Below are 25,678 nucleotides of genomic sequence, written 5' to 3'. Positions count from 1 at the left end.
CCTGTCGACCTATATATCAAATTAAAGGTCTTTCTACCAGGAACACGAAAGTGGTGGTGCAAATTTCGTCCAGAGAACCATAAAGCCAAAAAAACTGGTTTTTGGGGGATTTTTTTTATCATTTGACCCATAAAAACAACCCAAATTCTCGAGAAAAAAAAGGGGGTGCAATAAAGGAAGAAAAGCGAAGTAAGTAAAGGAAAAGGTAATTTATCGATTTTCAGTAAATACTGAATACTCGTACTGATTTTTTTTTCTCCTGAAGGAGGTCTTCCACCCAACCACCTTTTCTTTCACTGTGAGCCTTATGATATGAATATGCAGCTTATGAATTCATTGTCTTAGCAACTGGAACTCATCTTTCTCTGGAGAAAAACAAAGAAATGAGAATAGACGAGAGAGAGAGAGAGGGAGAGAGAGAGAGAGAGAGAGAGAGAGAGAGAGAAAGAGAAAGAAGGAGAAAGAAAGAGAAAGAAAGAGAAAGAAAGAGAGAGAGAGAGAGAGAGACAGAATTTCTCATGCACATATTTTGAAAACTTAGAACTACACGTCAAGCTTTCTCTGAATGTGAATGAGAAAGAAAGGGGAGGAGAAGGATGGGGTAAAGGAGAAGGAGAAGTAGATGGAAATGAAGCTGACAGAGGAGGAGAAGAAGGAGGAGGCGAAGGAAAAAGAAGAAGAAAGGAAAAGAGGAAAAAGAGAGGCGAAAGACGAGATGGATAAGGAGAGGAAGAAGAGAAGGAAAGAAAGACGAGGAAGGAATGCACCTTCCGTATTAAGCCCTCAAAAAAAAAAAAAAAAAAAATCAGTCCGATTAATTTTTACATCAACACAGTAAATGCTTGAGTTTACAAAACTGCCAGCGGCCAGACAGTCTGAAGTTTTTTTTTCACAAAAGTTATCTCATTTTCAGCTCCATTTCTGACAGTAGAGAAAAACTACGATAAGCTACAGAAACAAAATGCTGTGTAAACTGGGAAAAGTAGGAAAACTGAAATTACTCACAGAGAGAGAGATTGCCAGGAAGAGATTGACCATCTACACAAGTCATAACAAAGAGCTTTTGTTTACGGAGAATCAGCAGTGGCGTAGAGTACGTCCGAAAAAGAGTTTGGTGAACTCTGGAGCCGAAAATGCCGAAATTGTTCCAACCCCATATAATAAACTGTGCCATAGGTTAAGTTCGAGAAAGAGCTTATTGAACCCTGGAGTCGAAAATACCGAAATCGTTACGGGATTCCAACCCCAGAGAATAAGCAGGTTAATTAAGTCAGAAAAAAGTTTATATTGATTTTAATCTAAACTCCAGTTGTGTTAACCCGAATCAAGGTGGTGATTTTATGATAGATCATAGCCTCAAAATCCTCAAATTCAGGTGAAATTTGAAATGCCCTCGAATTTAGATCTTAGCGCACGGTAATAGTGCACTAGGCCAAGTTCCTACGCTACTGTGAAGGCAAATAAAACACGTCTGGTCAAGATGACATAGTGAGATAAATTTAGGCGCCTCCACTATTATTCTCTCGGACTATTCTTTAGGCTTAGGTTTGATGGAAATTGGAAAATTCGCTGTCTTGCTGTGAAAAACTCCTTGGAAATTTAATTTCAAACGTCTCGTCTGATTAGAACAAATTTTGAATTGTGTGTTATCGAAAACTTGTTTTCGGAGCCGATGCCCATGAGGATAAAGGTCTTAAATACAGCACAACAGTCGACTGAAACCCATATAAAGTAGGTAGACCAAATCAAAGATTTTTTCCTACCTACCTGTGTCCCACTGTCCCATTGCCCACACATACTTGACGCCGTCGATCGATGTCGACTGAAACCGTATACACTGCTAACACTGCCTCCACAACACAGATCATAGATTTACCTCGTAGACTCTACAGCTACGAGTACACAGCTGAATGCAAAAAAAAAAAAATAAAAAATAAAAAAAATAAGGGTAATAGAAAGTAAAAAAAAAAAAATTCCCACTCTTGTCTCGTTCGCTCCTACCAACCCCCCCTTGATTTAGATCTTGGTGAAGATTCCAGTGGTCTTTCTTTGTGGAATAAACCTCTACAAGTCTGCACCATAAAGTGGTTTAATCCGTTTAATTGCTCCAAGGTGTTAATGTTAACCACGGGACTATCATTATGCGGTTTAACTTACTCCTGGGTGGTATTAATCCGAAGGATAAAGAGCTAGTAGCACCAAGCGATGAAGTGGTTAGAAAAACAGTAGGTGGTAAGAGTAGTCATCTAGGTGCCTTGGTAGCAAAATAGATCAGACTAGGTAGCAATATATCACACCAGAGACCAAAGACAGTGGCTATTCATAGAAACCACGTCAAATAAGGAACAAAGTGGTTTAATAATACTCTAAGGCAGCGATTTCCAACTAGCGGCCCGCGGTCCACATGGTGGCCCGTCAGACCATTTTTGTGGCCCGCGAAGCTTTTTGAAAGTAGATTTTTTTTCCATGCGAAAAAGCTCTGACTCCGATAGGAATTGAACCCGGCTCTGCCACGTGCAAGACCAGTGCCGTTACCATTGAGCCATGTGGGAACTGACTCATTTTGTTTTATGTGTGTGACATTAATTTGTGACAATGCCCCCCTGTGTATGTGGCCCGCGAAGTACCTGCCTATGTAGCATGTGGCCTGAATACACATGGAAGTTGGAAATCCCTGTTCTAAGGCGTGTAAACCGCAAGGTATAGTAGTGCTACTAGGGTGGTAACAAGCCACACGTAGGAGGCAAAAATAGAGCGCCCTAGCAACAGATTAAATGAGATAAGTACCAGCTATTCTTACACTGTGCTTTTGGTACCAGATGTATGTACTTATAATCAGGGCCGTACCCAGGATTTTGTCGAGGGTGGGGCCTGAGAGTCCGAAAACTAATGGACGGGGGGAGGGTTCAAATTTTCGGAGTCTGGCCTAAGGTAAAGGAGAAAGCGAAGAGAGAAGGAAGACAGGATAGGAGAAAGCCACCGAAAGCGAAGAAAGAAGGAATAATAGGAGAAAGTCAGCTACATATTTCGAGAACGAACCTCATCTCTTTAAAATAAAATCCGCCCCGGGCAGGAATCGAACCCGCCACCTACTGCTTACTGGCTTACAACTTACTAACTAGGCTGTCTTCTTTGATATCAATGAAAATGATCATCAGAAGACGAAAAAGGAAGAAAGGAAGGGGAGACAAAAATCTCAATTTTTCGGAAACAACTCAAAAACTCTTCTCCCTCTTCTGTCACTTTGATCTGACAATCCATTTTCATGATTAGATATTGCACTTATTGATATTTCTATTCAGGGCCTTTTACAGCGTGTCCGGGGCTCGAACATGAGGCCCAAACATCTTCGCAATCGCAACTAATTTATGTAAAAGAGAAGACTCGCTCTTCTTCTTCTTCTTCTTCTTCTTCTTCTTCTTCTTCTTCTTATCCTCCTCCTTCTTCGCCTTTTCCCAACCAATTTATGTAAAAGAGAAGACTCGCTCTCCTCCTTCTTCTTCTCCTTCTCCTCCTCCTCCTTTCTTCTTCTTCGCCTCCTCTTCCAACTTCTTCTTCTTCTTCTCCTCCTCTTCTTTCTTCTTCTTCTTCTTCGCCTTTTTCCCGTGTTCACACGGGGTCGGCGTTTTTCGTCATCCTCTCAATCAGCCCTAGGGTGATTGTTTTTGGGCTGACATTTGGTTTTGGCTACAAATTTAAAATGTTACGCGGTGGTGCCCTTCATACTCAAACTTTGCTATTTCTTTAGCAAAGGGAAATTTCAGGCTGGTATCCTCCCTGAAGTCCCCTAGCCAGACCATAAACAAGAATACTCGGTCTCTGTTCTCCTATTTTATTTTCCCCTGGGAAGCTGGGGGAAGCCGCCCCCTTGAGGAACCAGGGCCCATGGGCAAAGGGACCCGTTCAAAGTCCCCTAGGAAGGGCCCTGTTTATATTGCTCCTTCCTCCAATCATTCCCGAACAATCAATTAAATCCTAATGGATTGCATTCTTGAACTCCTCCTCCCACCTCCTCCTACTTCCATCTTCTTAGTTCTCCCTTCTCTACCCCTCTTCCATCTTCTTTAACATCTACTTCCCTACCCCTCTTCCTGCTCCTTCTTCTTGTCCGTCTTTGTCTTCCAGTGCAATATTTTGATAAGATTCCTTTCTTCTTCCTCCTTTATCTTCTTCTTCTTCTTCTTCTTCTTCTTCTTCTTCTTCTTCTTCTTCTTCTCCTCCTCCTCCTTCTCTTCCTCCTCCTCCTTCTCTTCGTCTTTGATAGTACCGTCCTTTGAACTACGGCGACATTTTTCATTTTCTTCTCTTTTCTTTTTACTTTCAATGTTTTTACTGATGATATTGCATCTTGCAATTCGTCTTTCAGTTGATGGTGTTGTTGTTGTTGTTGTTTTCTGCTACTTCTTTTTTTTTTCCTCGTGTCATTCCTTTCACATTTTTCTTCTTTTCCTCCTCTCTCAGCTTGTTTTTATCACCTTTGCTTTTTTTCTCATTAATTTTCCTATCATCAACATCATCGCTACTTAACCGCCCTTTGAACTGCATGGACATTTTTCTTAGCATGACTTCAATATTACTATCCATCAGTATCACTACAATTTCAATATTACTTTCCATGATGATTTTGCTGATGAATTAGTTGACAGTGTGTTTCCCAATATGTACTGTTTTATTCTTCCTCCTCTTGCTCCTTCCGTACTGTTTTTTCTTCCCAATATTTCTCCTCTCTTCTTCTCCATTTTCTCTATTGTTCCTCTCCCTCGCCTTTCTTCTTCTTCTTCATTTTCTACTTGTCCTCTACATTCTACTTCTTTCTTATCCTTCGTCATGTTCTATATGTCTTCTTCTTCCTACTCTTTCTTTACCTTATTCTCCCTCCAACGCCTATGCTTTTTCTCATTAATGTTGTTCCTTATGGCTATATCTTTGATGTGACTATCTTTTAAACTACCTAGTATGATCTCATTTTCAAGTGGTCATATTTCCATCTTTTGATGGATTTGTTTATCTTGCACTCTGTCTTCTTTAATGTATCTTCTTCATCCTCCGCTAACATGACATCTTTTCCATCTTGTCCTGCGTATTCCTCTCCTTTCCTATCATTCCATCTCTTGCCTCCTTTCTTCACATCATCTTCTTTTCCTCTCTTTTCCTTGTATACTGTTATAGATTTTTATTATTGGAAATTCCTGAAATCCTGTTTGACATTTTGTTTGTTTAGTAATGAAATTTTATTCTAAGAAATCTTTTTTTATGTCCTGAGATAAACATTCTATCTAATTGAACAAATTTAATCGTATATGTGTTGTTAAAGCAGGATGTAATTTCTCATAATATTGTACAATTTTCGAAACGCTTGGGCTCTTCTTCTATTATTTTCTACTTGAAAAATCTTTGTGTACTGAAAAAAAAATTCCAAGGCTCAGCAAAATCGGACAAAGCGAGTTGGCTAAAAGATTGCTCAGGAGCAAAGAAAAAAAATTAGCCCTTGTGTTTAATTGATTTCCGTTTAGCTGGTTCCAATCAGCACAGAAAGTTATGTGTGAAACATTCTCACATGTCGTACAATACAGTCACGAGTTTACAAAACATACGCGATATTGAAAGTTTTTTATGAACTGTAGGATTGTAACAATATGTATATATGTATTTTTTTTTATCCTTTAAATTACTACATGAGTTATACAACGAAACCAGACCAAATCACTAAGCAGCCCAAGACACGTGTTTCGTCCTTATTTGGATTCATCAGTTGGACATAGCTGGGGATTCAACCCGAGACCCTTGCTTGTAAAGGTCTCTGTTTCCTATTCCAAGGATCTCAGGTTCAATCCCCAGCTATGTCCAACTGATGAGTCCAAATAAGGACGAAACAGCAAAACACGTGTCTTTGGCTGCTTAGTGAATTGGTCTGGTTTCGTTGTATAACTCATGTAGTGATTTAAAGGAAAAAAAAAACATACAAATATACATACGCGATATGTTTTGATGATATGCCACAACTTACATGCTAGTTATTTAAAAGTAGTATCCTATCTACCTATTACACTTAGAACGCACAATTTTCTTTATTCCCATTAAATTTATTGTTACCTACTACTATTCAGAGTCTTTTGTTTATTTACTCTTCAAGCTCGTTTTACTTAAATAATTAAACTACACTCACACTCAGAAAACAAACTCGCGGCAGATAGACTTTGTAACTTTTTCAATGTCAACGATTTTTTCCTAAAAAAAGAACCAAGAAAAAAATTGAAGACAGAAACCCGTTTTTTTTTTTCAGTCTAAGGTGTAAAAACAACGCGGAATAAGCTAATGAATATGTTTATCCCAATAAGTTTGTAGGGTTTAAAATTTGAAGTTCAAATTTTCGAAAATTTTGAAGTTATTAGGTTTGGCCTTGGAACTTTTTTCTTTTGGTTTTTTTTTTTTTTTTTTTTTTCAGTCTAAGGTGTAAAAACAACGCAGAATAAGCTAATGAATATGTTTATCCCAATAAGTTTGTAGGGTAGGGTTTAAAATTTGAAGTTCAAATTTTCGAAAATTTTGAAGTTATTAGGTTCGGCCTTGGAACTTTTTTCTTTTGGTTTTCTATTTTCGAACATTATCAGGGTTAACCCATTATCGAATAAGTCTCAGGCCCAACATTTGAAATCTCAATTTGGTTCCGAATCTCATTTGGGAACTTTTTTCTTTTGGTTTTCTATTTTCGAACATTATCAGGGTTAACCCATTATCAAATAAGTCTCAGGCCCAACATTTGAAATCTTAATTTGGTTCCGAATCTCATTTCATGTCTGGTTTGGTCATTTGATTTCAGGACTAGATCCTATAGATTTGGACGGGTTGCAAATGCTGACTGATCCTGAACTCATAGCAGATCCAGCGACCGAAGATCATTTCCGATTAGACAGGTTGTAGCGACATTAAGTATGTGATTTTCAAATACTAAGGGAATGGCTCCTTAGAATAAGGAGTCCTGACTCCTTTGACCTTGAAATAAGGAGTCCTGACTCCTTTGACTTTGAATTAAGGAGTCCTGACTCCTTTGACTTTGAATTAAGGAGTCCTGGCTCCCTTGACCTTGAAATAAGGAGTCCTGGCTCCCTTGACCTTGAAGACACTCAGAAAACAAACTCGCGGCAGATAGACTTTGTAACTTTTTCAATGTCAACGATTTTTTCCTAAAAAAAGAACCAAGAAAAAAAAACAGTACATTGAAGACAGCAAGACTACCGATTATTTGTTAGGTTTATATTAGACATCCTATGTATTAACATTATTCTTACCGTTTCTATTATTCCTAGTATCCAGTAATAATAGAAACGGTAAGAATAAAGCAAGACTACCTTTTTAGTCCGTCCTTCCTTTATTATTACAATAGTAATAAAAAGGTATAAGGGACGGACTATTGTATTCGCTCCGGTGTCGGTCTGTCTGTCACTCTGTCAGTCTGTCTGTCCCCATAGAAGGACTTATCCAAACATGGTCGACCTGGGGGGGGGGGGGGAAGGGTTAGGTAGAATGCAAAATTGAGCCATCTTTCCATATCTTTCCACATCTCATATCAGTCACATTCAAGTTTTAACGAAAACGAGAAGTTCTCTCTCTATATCTGTGACTTCTGACCAAATTCTCTGATGATTCGATCTTATTTTTTTCTTTGTTATACTTCTTTCTACAATTTTTACACTAGTCTTCTTTTTCTTCTTCTTCTTCTTCTTCTTCTTCTTCTTCTTCTTCTTCTTCTTACTCTTACTCTTTTTGTTGTTTCTACTTCTTCTTTCCGTCATCGTCATCTCATAATATTTTAATCAAGGCCGATTGATTTTTTCTACACAGTTCTCCATGGCCAAACATATTTTCAATACCATTATTACCAACATTCTCACATCCATGATCATCAATAGCAGTAGTAAGAACATCAAGGTCATGAAGGACAATGTCATTATTTCCTATTTTCCATCAACGCAGAGTTGGGTCTTCTCAATGAAGATTCAATACAGCTTCTATACTGTCATGGTAAAAAAAGAGCACCGAGAAAAACTCGAGTAAAAGAGTTCATCTAATTTTATCCGTCAATTAATCGATATTAAATTAATCGGGACCAAGAAATGGTTTATAGCTTCTAGAAATATGCCAGTCACGTTTGACGATTTTAGTTGAAAATTTTCGACGAAAAAATTGAACTTTAAAAAGTAATTTAAAATAATAAAAAGTAATTATTAATAAAACTAATTTAATAAAAACAAAGCGTACCTATCTCTCTCTACATTTTCTACCTATGTATATCTACAGATACCCATTATCATAAACTTGTTTGGCCTAATGCTACCTTATGTTATGTACTCAGCTCAGACCCATTTAATTTGATGAGAAGGGGCAATTGATTATAAAATACTCAAGGGTCAGGTTGTTAAGGTAGGTAATTTAGTAAATAAATAGTATACTGTGAGGTGAAAAGAAGTGAATTTATTCATACAGGGTGCCCCAAAAAGAGGTGATCACATCACACAGATAATTTAGTAGTACATACCTAGTATATTGGCCAGATTACACGTAGGCTACTGCTTATGTTCTGCTGATTTGAATATTTATAAAAAATTGGACCCATTGCAATACTTTCTCATTGCCTTGCATAGGTACCCTGTATTTGTTGGTATAATAGAAAGTAAAAATAGTGTGAAAATACACCTCGAATAGGTCCAAAGAGTCCCTCTAACACAGAAAGCTACTACTAATACTATGGTCAAATTTCCAATCAACGCTGATGATGATGATAAAATTCCATACCTCGGTGGGGATTGAACTCACGCCTTCCTGATTACCAGGCAAGCGTCTTGACCTTGACCACTACACTATTCATTTCCGATTAGACAGGTTGTAGCGACATTAAGTATGTGATTTTCAAATACTAAGGGAATGGCTCCTTAGAATAAGGAGTCCTGACTTCTTTGACCTTGAAATAAGGAGTCCTGGCTCCTTTGACCTTGAAATAAGGAGTCCTGACTCCTTTGACCTTGAAATAAGGAGTCCTGGTTCCTTTGACCTTGAAATAAGGAGTTCTGACTCCTTTGACCTTAAAATAGGGAGTCCTGGTTCCTTTGACCTTGAAATAAGGAGTCCTGACTCCTTTGACCTTGAAGTAAGGAGTCCTGGCTCCTTTGACCTTGAAATAAGGAGTTCTGACTCCTTTGACCTTAAAATAAGGAGTCCTGGTTCCTTTGACCTTGAAATAAGGAGTCCTGACTCCTTTGACCTTGAAGTAAGGAGGGGTCCTCAATGACCAAACACCAGAGAGTGTTCAAGCTTGTTATAATACTTGACCTTGAATTAAGGCGGTCTGACTCCCTTGACCTTGAAATAAGGAGTCCTGACTCCCTTGACCTTAAAGTAAGGAGTCCCGACTCATTTGACCTTGAATTAAGGCGGTCTGACTCCCTTGACCTTGAAATAAGGAGTCCTGACTCCCTTGACCTTAAAGTAAGGAGTCCCGACTCCTTTGACCTTGAAGTAAGGAGGGGTCCTCAATGACCAAACACCAGAGAGTGTTCAAGCTTGTTATAATATGATATTCAGTGCACACCTAGCTAGAGACTGTTCCAGAGAAAACTTTACATTTTGCAAAAGTTATGACGTCATATTAAAGAAGAAAAGCCTTGGAGAAACCTTGCATGAGCATTATTTTAGTCGCTGTGACGTCACTTTGAAGTTGACATTTTTGCGAAAAGTGTGAAGTTGTAGTCAGGAATAGATCACTAGTAAATACCATGGGTACTAAGTTGTACCATAATGTCAGTGTATAGTCCAAGTGTAGGTGTACTACATGGTGTCTCGCTATTTATGCCACCTCAAATTTTCTTCGGGCCTTTTTTTTCAATTGACAATGACTCGAGAGAATGTTTTTCAGAGGACATAAATTTCTACTTGGCAGACACCCGATTTTAAAATCCTTATACATAGTTTCCTTTTTACTTTGAATTCTTGTTTGTTTGGATTTTTATATTCGGCTCCTCTTCGTTTCATGTTTTCTTTAATGTAGGGGAACCTTACCACAAAAAAGGAGGAAAAAATGGGACCATTTCCATTAAGTATTTCGAATTCTACAAAGCCATGACGACATATTACTGAAAACATTGCGTGATTTGAACCACTTTGAAGTTGACATTTTTGCGAAAAGTGTGAAGTTGTAGTCAGGAATAGATCACTAGTAAATACCATGGGTACTAAGTTGTACCATGATGTCAGTGTATAGTACGAGTGTAGGTGTACTACATGGTGTCTTGCTATTTATGCTACCTCAAATTTTCTTCGGGCCTTTTTTTTCAATTGACAATGACTCGAGAGAATGTTTTTAGAGGACATAAATTTCTACTTGGCAGACACCCGATTTTAAAATCCTTATACATAGTTTCTTTTTTACTTTGAATTCTTGTTTGTTTTGATTTCTATATTCGGCTGCTCTTCATTTCATGTTTTAATCAATGTAGGGGAACCCTACCACAAAAAAGGAGGAAAAAATGGGACCGTTTGCATTAAGTATTTCGAATTTTACAAAGCCATGACGACATATTACTGAAAACATTGCGTGATTTGAATCATCAGTTCCTATAAATAGAACTAAAAACATTGAAAACATTTGTTGGAAACGTGAAATGAATAGCTGCTGAATATGATGATCATAATATTCTTTGTTTGTTTTAGTGCAATAGAATTTTCAATTTTAGACTTGGGACCACAGTTCTATTTTGCCCTGTTCAAATACATTGAAAGAAAACAATACTTTCTTATTACTAGTATAGCTCCGCTATAACTGTAGTAATAGAAAGTAAAAATAATGTTCAAATATAGGTTTGTTTCAAGGGTTCCTTGTATTGGGAATGTAAGGGTGCATATTTGAACACCTAATCATTTTATCCATGTATTTTTAAATAAAATGAGAAATTCCATGAGGAAAGGATCATTTTCTGTAGCGTTTTCCATTGTAAAATGGTCCAATACATCTACATGAAATCAGAGCAAATTATATCTGAGGTGCCGAGGCTGAGAGCGTTGCTTATATTAGACAACTCATATCAGTGCAATTATAAATCCAAAACGATACTCAACATTGAAAGAGTTTAATATAAATTTATATAATTTTTTCCTCTTTCGCTGATTTCATTTTGAAATTTGAACAGTTTTCTTTAAGTCAACAGTGTTGTCAATTCCCCAGTAGGTATATAAATATTTTTGAGAGAGAGAAAAAAGTTGAAATTTGTCTAATAAATATACACCTTGTTTTTAACATATTTCCATAAAAAAAGTCGCACGAGCTAAGATCGGGTGAGGAGGGTGGAAAATCAAAATGGGTGCGAAACTTCATCTGAGCATTAATCACAAATTCACTACTTTTAAGAAATGCCAGATTATACCTTCTAGTTCAAAAAATTCAGCTCTACATCTAACCTTACTATAAGTTATTCGATTTCAATTTTCAACTTCTTTCTTTCCCCTTTTTCATTTTGTCCTCTTTAACTTTTACAAAAGACTTTCATTGTCCATTTATTTATTCTTAACTTGGTTTCATTTTACTTTCCTACTGCCTATAGTTTTTCATACAGTCTTTCATTTGGGCTTTTTTAATTCTTCATCTGAAGAAGCTAGAAATGAGGTCAAAGTTGCCGTTTTATTACAGCATACAGCACGTATGCAGACAAAGTTTTCTATCTTCATAACACAATAATCTTGTTTATTTATTCTTAACTTGGTTTCATTTTACTTTCCTACTGCCTATAGTTTTTCATACAGTCTTTCATTTGGGCTTTTTTAATTCTTCGTCTGAAGAAGCTAGAAATGAGGTCAAAGTAGCCGTTTTATTACAGCACGTATGCAGACAAAGTTTTCTTTCATAACACAATAATCTTATTACTTGTTTTGACTCCCCTAAACTTGTCCTTCTTCAGGATAAAATCCGCCTTGAACGGGAATCGAACCCGCGGCCTAGCGCTTAAAACTCGTTACCAACCAAGCTAACGAATAATCTTGTTACTTGTTTTGTTTGAAAGTCCGCCACTCTATTTTATCTTATTTTCCCTTCTCCAGATCTTAATTTTCAAAACATTTAACTTAGATGTAAAAGCGAGTTTCTGAAATTCTTAAATTAATTTAAAAAAAAAGTGTAAATTTTATTTTTAATTCTAAGGGATTTTGTAGATTTTTCTTATCATTTCAAAATGTTAATATTTTTTGTTTTTAATTTCTTACAATTTTACATACATTATTTATTTTCTTTTTGTATTCTTAAAAAATAAAATATCAACTTTTTGTTATTTATTGTGCTAAACTTGTGAAGTTTTTATTCTTGATATCGTTCTTGTCTGTTTCTCTGTAACCAACGAGTGAAATATTTTGATTGATCGATCAGTGTGTGTTGGAGTCAATGAGGTAGATATCTCATATTCCAAATTTAATAATAACCTAGTACCTATATGAGTGTAACACTTAAGTATTTGAGTAAACTGCAGACCTCCGAAAAAGAGCTCCAAAGCCGCAAAATCAGGGAGACTACATATGTATAATGATGATCTAACACTCTTGTAATGCCTACCTACTTTATGTTAAGGCCGGTCCAGACGCTCCGTTTTGCACAACGTTTTGTCTCCGCAGTTCAAGACATTGCAGACAAAACGTTGCGTGTGGACCGGAAAACTGCGCAGTTTTGAGTCCGTCGGGAGGACTGCACAGTTGCAGCGATAACTGAGCTCGTGAGCTCTGAAAACCGTGACCTGCACAGACATGTCGTTGCGTCTGGACAGTGCGTGTCCACACGCAACGACTGGACACTTACTCCGTTTTCCAATCCCTTTCGTTCCTCAGTTTTCTCTCTTCGGCAATGTTCTCGCGAGTTTTTGACTGATTTTATTTCACTTTATGAAAGTTTTCCGTGCATTTAGCGAGTTAAATCTAAAGAGTACAGTGACAGGGACAAAAAGGGGGAAGCGTACGAGAGATTGGTTGAAAAGTTCAAAGAAATAGATGTCAACGCGAGCAGGGAGACAGTGGTGAAGAAAGTCAATTCTTTGAGAAGCGTTTATCCCAAAGAATTTGCAAAGGTAAACAAATCGATTCGATCTGGGGCTGGAGATATCACACAAAACAGCGGAAAATACAAGACTGTACCGTCTGGACGCTCAAAGTTGCAACGGTTTCATTCTTCTTCTCCTTCTTCTTCTCCTTCTTCTTCTTCTTCTTCTCCTTCTCCTTCTTCTTCTTCTTCTTCTTCTTCTTCTTCTTCTCCTTCTCCTTCTTCTTCTTCTTCTTCTTCTTCTCCTTCTCCTTCTTCTTCTTCTCCTTCTCCTTCTCCTCCTTCTTCTTCTTCTTCTTCTTCTTCAAGAACTTATTAGTGTCTCGTTTCCTCAGCTATGTGACACATACCCCCGGTTTATCTACGTGCCCACCTCGGCTACCACATCAATTCTACTGGGTAGCTCAAAGTTCCGCTCCAAAGGTCGTCTCCCCGTGTTAACCTATTTGCATCGGAGTAACCAAGCGGTCATATGCCGCTGTAGTCAACCGCTGAGCGGCTTCTCAGCCCGGTGTTTAGAGGACGAGCAACTACTCAACTGTATCCTGCGGACCAACCCGGGGTCCAACTTTATGTATGTGGTGGACACACGGCCTAGGGTACGTATTATGTAAAGGTATCACGTCACGTCACGCGAGCTCATGGGGAGTCAGAAAGATGTAGTTCAAAGTTTTCCCATTATATTGTAGGTAATTTCGTTCAGGACAGCCACACCAGTATTACGACACTACCACACTAGGGTTGGGACATCGACATCGATGTTTTGAAAACATCGATACATCGGAACAAAAACATCGATGTCAACATCGATGTTTTTCTTTCGATGGAAACATCGAACATCGATGTTTTATTTTTCGATGTTCGATGTCTGTGGTTCCTCATGAAGTGGGATTTTTTTTCTCAGTTTCCAAAAAAAATTCCCTCAAACTTTAAATTTCCCATACGGAATTTACGCGGAAAGGACCACAGACCACAGATAAGTCTGTGGTATTATTAGAAAAAGTCTTTGGAAAGGACTTTCTTTTGTTTACAAGTTTACATTATTTTGTCCCGCTTACCCGCTTCATATTTTACAATATTTTTGCCAAAAACATCGAAATCCCGATAATATCGAACATCGATGTTTTTGATTACGATACATCGGATACTCGATATATCGAAGTTTAAAAACATCGATGTTTTCGTCTCGATGTCCCAACCCTATACCACACTACTATTCATTCAGGACAGCCACACCACACGTGACGTGCCGTGATAGAAACGAACGGCTGGCTTTCTCCTAGCCTGTCCTCTCTTTGATTACGGAACGATATAGACCTCCATTGTTACAGTTTCCTCTATCAAACCTCTTGTAGATAAAATCTCATGGAGAATGTCCCTCCTCTTGTTTGTTTCCAGATAAACGCAATGGCTAACAGAGCGGCAGGCAAGGGATACGAGAATGAAAACTTTTACGAAAATATCAAGTTCCATTTCTTCGGGATTGAGAACATTCATGTGATGAGGAGTAGTCTTGCCAAGCTCATAGAAAGTAAGTACTTTTTGCATTGGTTTATCTACACAAGTCTCTCGCTCTCCAGAGAGAGTTGAAGGGAAGAGCTCATTCTTGAGACTCGTATAAAGTCCGTTGGTTTTGTCAAAATAATAAATTTCTGGAGACATTGAAGACCTCAGAAGTTACGGAGTGACGTTATACCTGTGTAAAATAAATATCAAAATTTTGGACTGATTACTTTCTCAGTACTAGTAGGTATAGCTTCGCTGTAATTAAGTGATGGAAAGTATTAAATTTGAAGATAAGAGAGTATCTTAGGAAAATTCTATCACTGCGCTGTATTATGCTTTGAAGACCTCAGAAGTTACGGAGTGACGTTATACCTGTGTAAAATAAATATCAAAATTTTGGACTGATTACTTTCTCAGTACTAGTATAACTTCGCTGTACTTACTTAAGTGATGGAAAGTAAAAAATCAGAATTTGGAGCCTCTTATTAAATTTGAAGATAAGAGAGTATCTTAGGAAAATTCTATCTCTGCGCCGTATCATGCTTGTACTTCAAATAAAAATAATGTAAAAAATATCACTGAAGATGCCGAAACTGGCGAAACGTCGTTTGGTAAATAATAAATTAATTCTGTAAAACAAAAAAAGCAAACTGTTATCATTTTCCCCTTTTGATTTTAAGTTGTTTCACCGAGTGTTGTGTATATCCTTAAAAGTTACCTAACTTTTTAATATTATAAAAAATGTATATTTATCACCTTCCTTCCTCCCTCCCTTGCAGCTTGCGAGGCCAACAGTCCGTCAGTGAACAGTTTTCTGTCCGGTCTGGACTCATCCGGTTGGCTACGTCATATTAAGGTCACTCTGGACACGGCTTGGTTCATAGCTCAGGCCATAGTGGAGGGAGTATCGGTAGTAGTCCATTGTAGTGACGGATGGGACAGAACTGTACAAGTGTGTTCGCTAGCCAGTCTCATGCTGGATCCGTATTATAGGACCATCAAAGGATTCCAGGTATGTTGTGTTATAGGACCATCAAAGGATTCCAGGTATGTTGTATTATAGGACCATCAAAGGATTCCAGGTATGTTGTATTATAGGACCATCAGAGGATTCCAGGTATATTACATAGGTGGTTAGGTGGTACCGAATTGTCACTTTTTTTACTTTTTTTCTTTATTTTTTTGATATGGCAAAAGATGAAAAATTTCGTATTATGAAAGGCGGAAAAAATTGGGGAATAGAAGGGTTCCTTGGCTTCCTTCCATTGCACGTTGAAAGCTCCTGGTCCCCATGAATCACTGAAAGTTAAGGTCAAACACCTAATTAGAAAGAAAAAAAAAAGTTAATTGGGTGTGTGGTGGAGCTTACATTTTTCATTTTCTATATCTTTCACCATTCCTCCACAATTCCACATTCACATATCATCACACCTCTCCTCTTCTTCTTTTTCTTCGCCTTTTTCCGTGTTGAGACGGGGTCGGCGTTTTTCGTCAGCCTCTCAATCAGCCCCAGGGTGATTCCTTTGGCCTCTCCTATTCTCTCACCTCTCCCTTACCAATCAAGTCACTAGGCACTTTTCAGTCCTATGCTGACAATATTAACAAGGTTCTATTCTATTCTCAGGCGCTGATAGAGAAGGACTGGCTCTCCTTCGGGCACAAGTTCATAGACCGCTGTGGTCACTTAGTCGGGGACCCAAGGGAAGTAAGCCCGGTGTTTGTGCAGTTCTTAGAGTGTTCTTACCATAACCATCCCTGATATTTACTTGATATTCTCAGGCGCTGATAGAGAAGGACTGGCTCTCCTTCGGGCACAAGTTCACAGACAGGTGCGGTCACCTAGCCGGGGACCCAAGGGAAGTGAGCCCGTTGGTTGTGCAGTTCTTAGAGTGTTCTTACCATAACCATCCTAGTGTGTTCGCTAGCCAGTCTCATGCTGGATCCGTATTATAGGACCATCAAAGGATTCCAGGTATGTTGTGTTATAGGACCATCAAAGAATTCCAGGTATGTTGTGTTATAGGACCATCAAAGGATTCCAGTTATGTTGTAAAAATTAGGGAATAGAAGGCTTCCTTCCATTGCACGTTGAAAGCTCCTGGTCCCCATGAATCACTGAAAGTTAAGGTCAAACACCTAATTAGAAAAAAAAAAAGTTAATTGGGTGTGTGGTGGAGCTTACATTTTCTATATCTTTAACCATTCCTCCACAGTTCTACATTCACATATTATCACACCCCAGGCCCAACCTCGGACTTGAAAAAAAAAATCCATAACAGTAGGTAACAACTAAGTTTGTTACATAGAGGAAAATGCCTTAATACTTGATAGTCGAAATTCCAGACATTTTTTGTAAACAACAACAACAACTTTGTTGCATATTTCCACTATTCTAGAATTTCTAGAAATAAGCACTTGTTTTTCTTTCGTACAACTTCAGGAATTTTTACTTTTGCACTTTTTTCAGACATTTATTTGGACAAAAAAAACTCTTGGACATGGCGTCGCGTTGTATAAACTGAAAAACTTGGACATGTGTTCCATAAATTTCACACAGTATGACACTAATTTCTTGTACTGTGTACTTATACCTACTTATGTGAAAATGAGCTTTCTTGGACTAATTATCCTATTCTACTTTTTTTTATCTTTCAGATTTTACTAATGCACATAGCAAGTATAGAGCGAGGACCTTTGTCCACCTTAGGGTCTCCTCTTATTATTCGATGCAAAACATTTCTCTCCGTCACGTTTGTTATACCACGGGAACGTGAATGTTATGATATCTACGTGACGCTACAGAAACTATCACGTCCCGGTAAGTAAACCTCTGTGTATCATAGGATCTCCTCTTTTTTTTTAAGTTTGCAGAGCCAAAAAAACTTCGACGCCGCCGGGAACCGTACCCGGAACCCCCGGTGTGCAAGTCTAGTGTGATACCCACTCGGCCACAGAGGCTGCTAAAGAGTTAGATATTGTTAAGAATATTGTAAAGAAAGAATAAACTTATATGATGGTGATGGATATACCCCACCATTATGGACTTTCGTCTGTGTTAATGTTGGGGTATCAACCCTGTTTCTCTTCTCTGTTGCAGTTCACATTGAGGAGTTGTACTGTTTCACCTATACGTCCACCACGGAATCTCCAAAGTCCTATGGATGGGATTTCTTCAGTTTAGAACAAGAGTTCAAGCGAATGCAAGTGCCCAACGATGAATGGTGTCTGACCAATTTGAATAAAAACTATGAGGTAAGCTTGTCGACATACTACGGGGTGGGACATGCTACGGCACAGACCCGTGAAGTTCAAGGTATCAGATGTTTCATCGCTATGATATAAAAAGATACCGCCTTGAGGTAAGCTTATCGCCAATCCCTTAAGAGACAAAGGGATCGGCATGCTACGACACAGACCCGTAAATTGTAGCAAATTTAATCGCTACGAAATGAAAAAAAAAAAGATGATATCTGTGACCCAAAACGAAATCGAGATCAAAGGTAGCGCTATTTTTTCTGTGGAATTTGGCGAGTGTCTCAACAACTACACCACCGAGGCAAGAACAAGAATAAAGAGCCTACCTCTGTAGCAAACTCTTTAAGAGCGGTGACTTAAGTGAGAATACGTATTCGTTATGGGGATACATGGCCAATCGTATGGAAGACTATATTAACCCGTTATACTCCCCTGATGCTCATCCCGACTTTATTCGACCCGATCTAAGTCCACAGAATATCAGGTACAGTACTATTAATTAGTTTACAGGTTGAATTAAATTTCATTTAACTTTTATTATTTGACCTAGAGAAAAAAAAGATGCAATAAGGAAGTAAAAGAAAGTGAAAAGTTAATTTTCTTTAAATACTAAATACTTTTTTTTTTTTATTTAAATATTATTGTTCTCCTGAAGGAGCTCTTCCAGCCACTGACCTTTCCTTTCACTGTGAGCCTCATGATATGATTATACAGATTATGAATTCATTGTCTTGGCAACTGCATCTGTTTTGTTCCAAGAACCGAGTAATGAAAATATTGGAATTTTTCCCTCAGGTTTTGGCGCGGAATGTTTTGCCGATTTGAAAACGGGGTTCATCCGAGGGAAAATCTGGCGGATGTGCTTCTGGCAACCCGGGACCATAGCTCTTCCCTGGATGATCATGTTAAGTTTTTACAGAAGGTAAGGATCCGATCCAGATAATAGCACCGTTATTCCGGTGGTGTAGTAAGTAGGAGGGCGTGGGTTCAATCCTCTACGAGGCGTGGAAATTTATCCTCAACACTGTTTGAGAATTCGGCCACAATAATATTATTTATAAACTTATTTAGTACTAACTTAGCTAGTAGCCTACTGCTCGCACCCTTTGTTCCATTCGAACAGTACCTACCTACCGACTGAAAACTAAACTTTGGGCAGTGACGGACTGTCAATTAATTTTATTGGTTGTTTCTCCCTGATTGGTCATTTTTTTTTCTTCTGGTTTTCTAATCAACTTTGTTTTTAGTTGATCGTGGTTTTTCCCAACTCAAAACTACAAATCGATATGGTTCACCCTTAATAACTCTGCTTTTCCACTCTTTCCCCCATTGCAGCGGATCTTCTCCTTCAAACAATCTCTGAGCAAGAAATGTGAACTCGTCAAGAACGGCGTGCGAGAACTCAAGAACAATCGAATCGAGGAAGCACTACCCACCCCTTCACTCCCACCGGTCGAAAACAAACCCGATAACAACTCAGTCTCTCGCGAAGAAAGTGACCTTTCAGTCCCGCCGGTCGAAAAGAAGCCGAGTGATAAGATTAACGAGAGTTTGCTGTCGACGCGGTTGAGTTTGAGTTCGCTGAGTGAGGAGACTGAGGGGAGGAGGAAAGTGGAGAACGGACAGCATCCGCTCAATCCGAATAGTGACGTCACGTGTGGTGAGTTTCAACTAACACCTATCATGGCTACCATACAGATAAAGCCCAATCTGAGGCTTAGGTGTAGGGGCTAAGGAATGGGTTAAACTTTTACGAATCATGGCTATCATTAATACAATAGTCCGTCCCTTATACCTTTTTATTACTATTGTAATAATAAAGGAAGGACGGACTAAAAAGCGGACGTCATAATCAGACATAGTGAAATAATCAAGATATTGAAAACGGGAAGCTCATCAGCCTAGTTAGCTTGGTTGGTAGCGCGTCTGCCTTGTAAGCGCGAGGCCACGGGTTCGATTCCCGCCCGGGGCGGATTTTATCCTGAACGGATAATGTGCGTCCTCGGAACCTCTGGCTTTCTCCTATCCTGTTATCTTTCTCTCTTTGATTTTGGGATGATAAGGCCTCCGTAGTTACAGATCCCTCTCTCAAAACATCTCCAAAGAAGATAGTTTAACCCCCTGCTCTACCTACTGTCTTTATTTACTCTAATTGTTGTAACATGTGTTCCTTATAATATGTCAAAATATATATGAGGCCTTAGTTAGACTGCGGGAGTAAAAGAATTTTTCACTTTTCCAGTCCTATCCCAGCAGGATAAACATGGTATATTCTATTCTATTCTATTCTATTTATTTCAGACTATGAGTGTAACGGAATCGAGGCACTGTTAGACGAGGAAATCAACTCGATTGCCATCGATTGGAAGCCAGTAGTCAATATCAACCAATGTCAGTGCTCTACACCGTTTGATCATTTCACTAGAAAAGTAAGTTACTAGTTTCATGCTTTTATCATTATTGGTTTTATCCGTAGAAAATTTGAGTGACAAATGGTTGGGTGGAAGAGTTCCTCCAGGAGAACCCTCCCTGCAACTTAAAAGAAAGCAATAGATCAGTTGCGCTTACTTGGGTGATGTTTCAAAGTCATAGAGCAGGAAAAATGAGGAACAACGGAATTTTTCTTTTTCTCCTACGACTTCTAGATCCCGAGATAAATCCATTTAAAAATATCGGTAAATCGTGAACTTTGACGTCACGGCATTCGCTCCCGTAGGCGATGACGTCACATCAAATGTCCCGAGCAAAGCTCCCTCGCAGGCAGCACACTAATGTGTTTGGGCGCATACGTTTCTGCGCATTTCTTTCTGCTCCTCCGCAAGCGCGCTTGCATACTGGCGCTACCTAGTGAGGCAACTGCCTGAAGTCTGACGTCACACATCTTTGAACTCTTTCACTAGAACGGGAAATGTTAAAAAATACCGGTAAATCGTGAACTTTGACGTCACGGCATACGCTCCCGTAGGCGATGACGTCACATCAAATGTCCCGAGCAAAGCGCGCTTGCATACTGGCGCTACCTAGCGAGGCAACTGTCTGAAGTCACATATCTTTGAACTCTTTCATTAGAACGGGAAATGAAAATTGAATTTTCAACCTTTTACAGTTATTTAAGTTTTGACCTCAGATTTGGATTTTTTCCAACTTTTTACGTAGGAATCGACCATTTATTAATAATTTTTACCCATTTGCAACTGCTCCATCAAAAAAAGGTTATTCTTTTGACATCACCAAATGACGAGTAAGCACATAGGTCTTCTTCTTTTTCTTCGCCTTTTCCCGTGTACAGACGGGGTCGGCGTTTTTCGTCAGCCTCTCAATTAGCCCTAACTAGGGTGATTGCTTTGGGCTGACATTTGGTTTTGGCCACAAATTTTACAAGTGGATCCCCTTCGAACTCAACCTTTGCTATTTCTTTAGCAAGAGAAATTCAGGGTGTTATACTCCCTGTTTAAAGTCCCCCAGCGAGACCCACCGAACTAAACAGCTGTGTAAATACTTCTACTTATTCTTACAAATATATAATTGTATAATGTATAATATCTCATTTATGTTTTAGTACCATTGTTTCAAATGCGGCGACGTGCTCTGTCTAAACTGCATAGGAGACAGATCACAACTGCCGGGACATTTGACCCGCACCGACTCCATCGTATGTAAGAGTTGCCTGGAGACATCCTCGTCTAGTAATAAAACAAGCGAGTCGACCAAGTGGTTCGTATAGGCGTCATATATTACCATAAGATGACGCGTATTTTTCCTATGGAATCAAAACTCAATCCGTAAGAACCCTAGACTACAATTAGAAAAATGCATATTCAAAATGTGGAATCTAGGACTGAAATTAGACAAATGCATATTTAACATGTTTAATCTAGGAATGAAACTAGACAAATGCATATTGAACATGTAAAATCCTGGACTGAAATTAGATAAATGCATATTTAACATGTTTAATCTAGGAATGAAATTAGACAAATGCATATTGAACATGTAAAATCCTGGACTGAAATTAGATAAATGCATATTTATCATGTTTAATGATGCATATTGAACATGTAGAATATAGGTGACTAAAATTATATAAATACATATTTTATCATGTAGGATCCAGGATTGAAATTAGACAGATGCATATTTAACATGTAGAATCCTGGACTGAAATTAGACAAATGCATATTTATCATGTTTAATCTAGGACTGAGATTAGACAAATGCATATTGAACATGTAGAATATAGGTGACAAAAATTATATAAATGCATATTTTATCATGTAGGATCCAGGATTGAAATTAGACAGATGCATATTTAACATGTAGAATCCTGGACTGAAATTAGACAAATTGCATATTTATCATGTTTCATCCAGGACTGAATTTGGATGAATATGTATTTATTTTATATTACTTTCTTTTTATCTAATTTCAGCCCAGTATTATAGAGATTATAACTCAGTTTGGGTTCTACTAGAAAAATACGCGTATTGTAAGTCGTAACGTCATATATCGAAAGTTTACAAAAATTGCGGTACATATTTTATTTTTCAAATCGATTTATCTCGCGATCTGAAGCTTGTAGAAAATTTCGGTAAATCCCCTCTTTTTTTAAGCTTTATCTCGAAATATGCACGAAAAATCAGAGGTCGAAAGTTCCTATTCTATACGTTTGTTGTTGGACAATAAGTCGAAAGTTTTGTTTGAGTTGGGTGAAATTAACCAATCAGGGACCCATTAAATATAATAACTAAAACAAATTTTGATGAAATTTAGGCCTTTTTTTGTGTGAGTTTTATAGTTCACTGAACCCCAAGTACTATGATATTAATCTTTTAATATTAATTAAAAGATAAAATATTAATTAAAAGATTAATATCATGATCTACATAAAGCAGATCATGAGAGACATGAACGTGACGACATACTACGACCTGAAGAGGAAAGCAGAAGATCGAGAATCATGGCGTACTGCTGCAAACCAGCCCCTCGGCTGTTAACCAATGATGATGATGATGATGATGATGATGATGATGATGATGATGATGATGATGATGATGATGATGATGATGATGATGATGATCAGAGGTCGAAATGTATTAATGCAAATTATTGTAAAGAATTTAGAATGTCATACGAAACGGTTATCAAATAGGTAAATTGTTCTGTGATATTTGAAATGAAGAGCTCGCGGAAAGAATGGTGAAGGTCCTATCAGTTTCGGTAAATATTTTTAATTTTAAGAAAATTACTTTGAACTTAAAAATTCGCATCTTTCTTGCTCCACCTTTTAGCTAAAGGGGTTCTTTTAGATGTTATATCTTTTACCCAGTCTTTTTTGTATACTCCTTTTCTATACATGATAAAATTTTAAAGAGGCTATAGATATTATTTAAGTGTCAAACCTATGTTACAACGTCATACTTTTTTTCCTCAAGATATTGGGCCCTCACCCTTCTTTCTGGGAGCTCTTGAAATGATTTTTTCCAAGTAAGTTTGTTCCGTGGAACTGTCCAATCCCAAGCCAAAGGAATTGGCAACTTTATTATTCCCTTTGAGGAAATATTACTTCTACTTTCCGTACTATTGTGTATTTTTATTGACTTGTTTAGAGCTTTAATTAAGATATCATTTATTTAGTTTTAAGATTATGTACTTTGTGCGTCCCCCTGCATGGTGTGATTGTTTGAAATTTTTCATCAGACCTATGAAAAAGACAGTTTTTACCCCCATTTTCATTGGTCAATCAATGGAAAAGTCCCTATATATAATTGTGGTTCTAGAGATAGAGCGATCAGTGTGTGAACTATGAAATGTGAATGAGTGAATGGATCTCGTTCTTATAATATAAGATAAGATTCTGCGAGTTTATGCTTCGCAGATTCTTTTGGTATCTTTGGGTTTTTTCTAGGTCTTAAGGAGGAGAAGAGGTTCAAAATGAATGAAAATTGAAAATATCAAATGTATTGATTCACAACTGAAATAAAAGGGAAGTAACTAGGTATCTAATCTAATCAATGAATGAAAAAGAGGAATATCAAATAAGGTATTGACTCCATACTTCTTTCGAGCAAGTGGTGTATCAGAGCCACAATCCTATGGGTACATCCCTGTTCATACAGAGGATGGCCTTGTAAGTATATGCTTTTGATTTTGTTCATTCCTGGAGGTCTTACAGACAGAAGCCATAAAATCACTAAATTAGCATTGTGTTAGGTTCATTCTCAACTCTGTAATATGAAGAATGATAATAAATGCTTCATGTTCTCTGAAGACAAGTATTGTGCCTTTCATTCCCCATCTGATGAGATACATACTATGGGATGTGCATGCTGCAACACAGACCACATCAGTTGTCGCTACTTGTGCAGAAGTCATGTCCGTGGAATATTGCTACCAAAGGAACTGGCACAAACAAGCAGTGACCAGTGTTATTATAGGGTTAGGTTAAATACAAAAAGGAGCTTTTCTTTTCCACGGACGTGACGTCTGCATAATTACCAAGTTGTCTAATGTTGCAGTTGTTCCATTGCTACAAGAAAAAAAAAAAAAAAAAAAAAAAAAAAAAAATTGAAAATGTGAAACATGTTTCTTATCTTTTTTTCCCACCTATGGTGGTATTTAACTAGGACAGGCAAACTTGGAATCATGGTGGGTACGTATTGTTACCCGAGACACATCTGGAGGCGTGTTACTGTATGGGCTGGGGATGGAGGCTGGGATGACGTGAGAGAGCTGTCCCGGCGCAATTTTTAAAAATTCATTTTTATATTATTTTTGTTTGCTTTGAATTCGCTTGTTTTTAATATCTAATATAAGTGAAAAAGTATAATATAAACGTGCCCAAACTAGAGGATAAAAGTAAAAAAGAATTCAGATTGTACAAGTTACGGAAAAAAAAAAATCAAAATTTTCGATTCCCGCAACTTTACACGACAATTGCCGACAATTGCCTTGCTCGAGCCCTTTGCCATAACCACACACTGAAAGAAGGAGCCATCTTTGTCAAATCAAGATGTCAAATACATATAGCTTTTTTATTGTATTTTTCCTTTTTTTATTCGCTATGTAACCTGATCTCCTGTATTCACGTGCTGAAATTGTATTGTAATCCTTTCAATTAAATAATTAAAATTAAATAAATATCTGGCAAACCAGATATTCAATCAGCTACTTTATTTGTGTTTGTTTCAAGCCCGATGAGCTAAGAGCAGATTAGACTCCGCATCATTGCAGGACATTCCTTCTAAAAAAGACATTTTCGGTGGCCAGGTATGTATGTTTCTATCTTGGTTCTACTATGATACATTAGTCTGAGACCTAGACAGCAATGAAAGCATATCAATCCACCAGTGCCAGTGTTTCCATGGAAATTTATAAATTTGGTCTGACTTAGTATACTGTGTCCTAATATTGGCAACTCAATAGTTGAGCAGTTCGTCTAATAAAAGATGATATATCATATGTCTGATTGTTTTCCTGGATGGGTTTCCATCTGAGCAATTATGTGTGTTGGCTTTTCTCAGGACCGCAACCAGGCTGGATTGAGGTTAATTATGAGGAGGCAAGATTTTTTAAAAGATGAAACCCTATCATTAAGACTTGCTTGTAATCATAACATAAAGTGATGTTAATCTTCTATTCACATGAACAATCAGTCTAAAAACTGAGTAGTAGGCGCAGGTAAATAGAAAATTAAATTCCTTTTTATTATTATTATTTTAATAGGTAGGCTGTTCCTAAAGTGCAATTTTGAAATGTTGTGATCCCCTCTTGTGGATGTAGAATACGGGTCAACTGAGACAAGTTAATCGTAGTCGTGCTGATTGTCTTCTGTTCACATACTTGATAATAGAG

At 37.8% G+C, this 25,678-nt stretch overlaps 2 protein-coding genes across 2 annotated transcripts in view; both read left to right on the top strand.

Moving 5' to 3' along the window:
• Nucleotides 1-23,492, top strand: part of LOC103506351 (myotubularin-related protein 6) — a 28,702-nt gene extending 5,210 nt beyond the window's left edge. Inside the window, 10 exon segments of the mRNA XM_026821411.1 lie at nt 13,402-13,665; nt 14,465-14,597; nt 15,352-15,584; nt 16,352-16,544; nt 18,140-18,311; nt 18,623-18,749; nt 19,163-19,487; nt 20,129-20,256; nt 21,387-22,469; nt 22,910-23,492. Coding sequence (XP_026677212.1) covers nt 13,402-13,665; nt 14,465-14,597; nt 15,352-15,584; nt 16,352-16,544; nt 18,140-18,311; nt 18,623-18,749; nt 19,163-19,487; nt 20,129-20,256; nt 21,387-21,551 — 1,740 coding nt within the window. The 3' untranslated portion in view covers nt 21,552-22,469; nt 22,910-23,492.
• On the top strand, nt 17,229-17,929 carry LOC113466216 (myotubularin-related protein 8-like). The gene is made up of 2 exons (XM_026821410.1): nt 17,229-17,390; nt 17,670-17,929. The coding sequence occupies exons 1-2, from the start codon at nt 17,237-17,239 to the stop codon at nt 17,912-17,914; spliced, it is 399 nt and encodes a 132-aa protein (XP_026677211.1). The 5' UTR covers nt 17,229-17,236; the 3' UTR covers nt 17,915-17,929.
• Nucleotides 23,493-25,678: the final 2,186 nt, after the last annotated feature.

The sequence above is a fragment of the Diaphorina citri genome, unplaced genomic scaffold (genome assembly GCF_000475195.1).
Source record: "Diaphorina citri unplaced genomic scaffold, Diaci psyllid genome assembly version 1.1 scaffold228, whole genome shotgun sequence".
In the NCBI taxonomy this organism is placed as follows: Eukaryota; Metazoa; Arthropoda; class Insecta; order Hemiptera; family Psyllidae; genus Diaphorina; species Diaphorina citri.
This window is presented reverse-complemented; position numbering and strand designations above follow the sequence as displayed.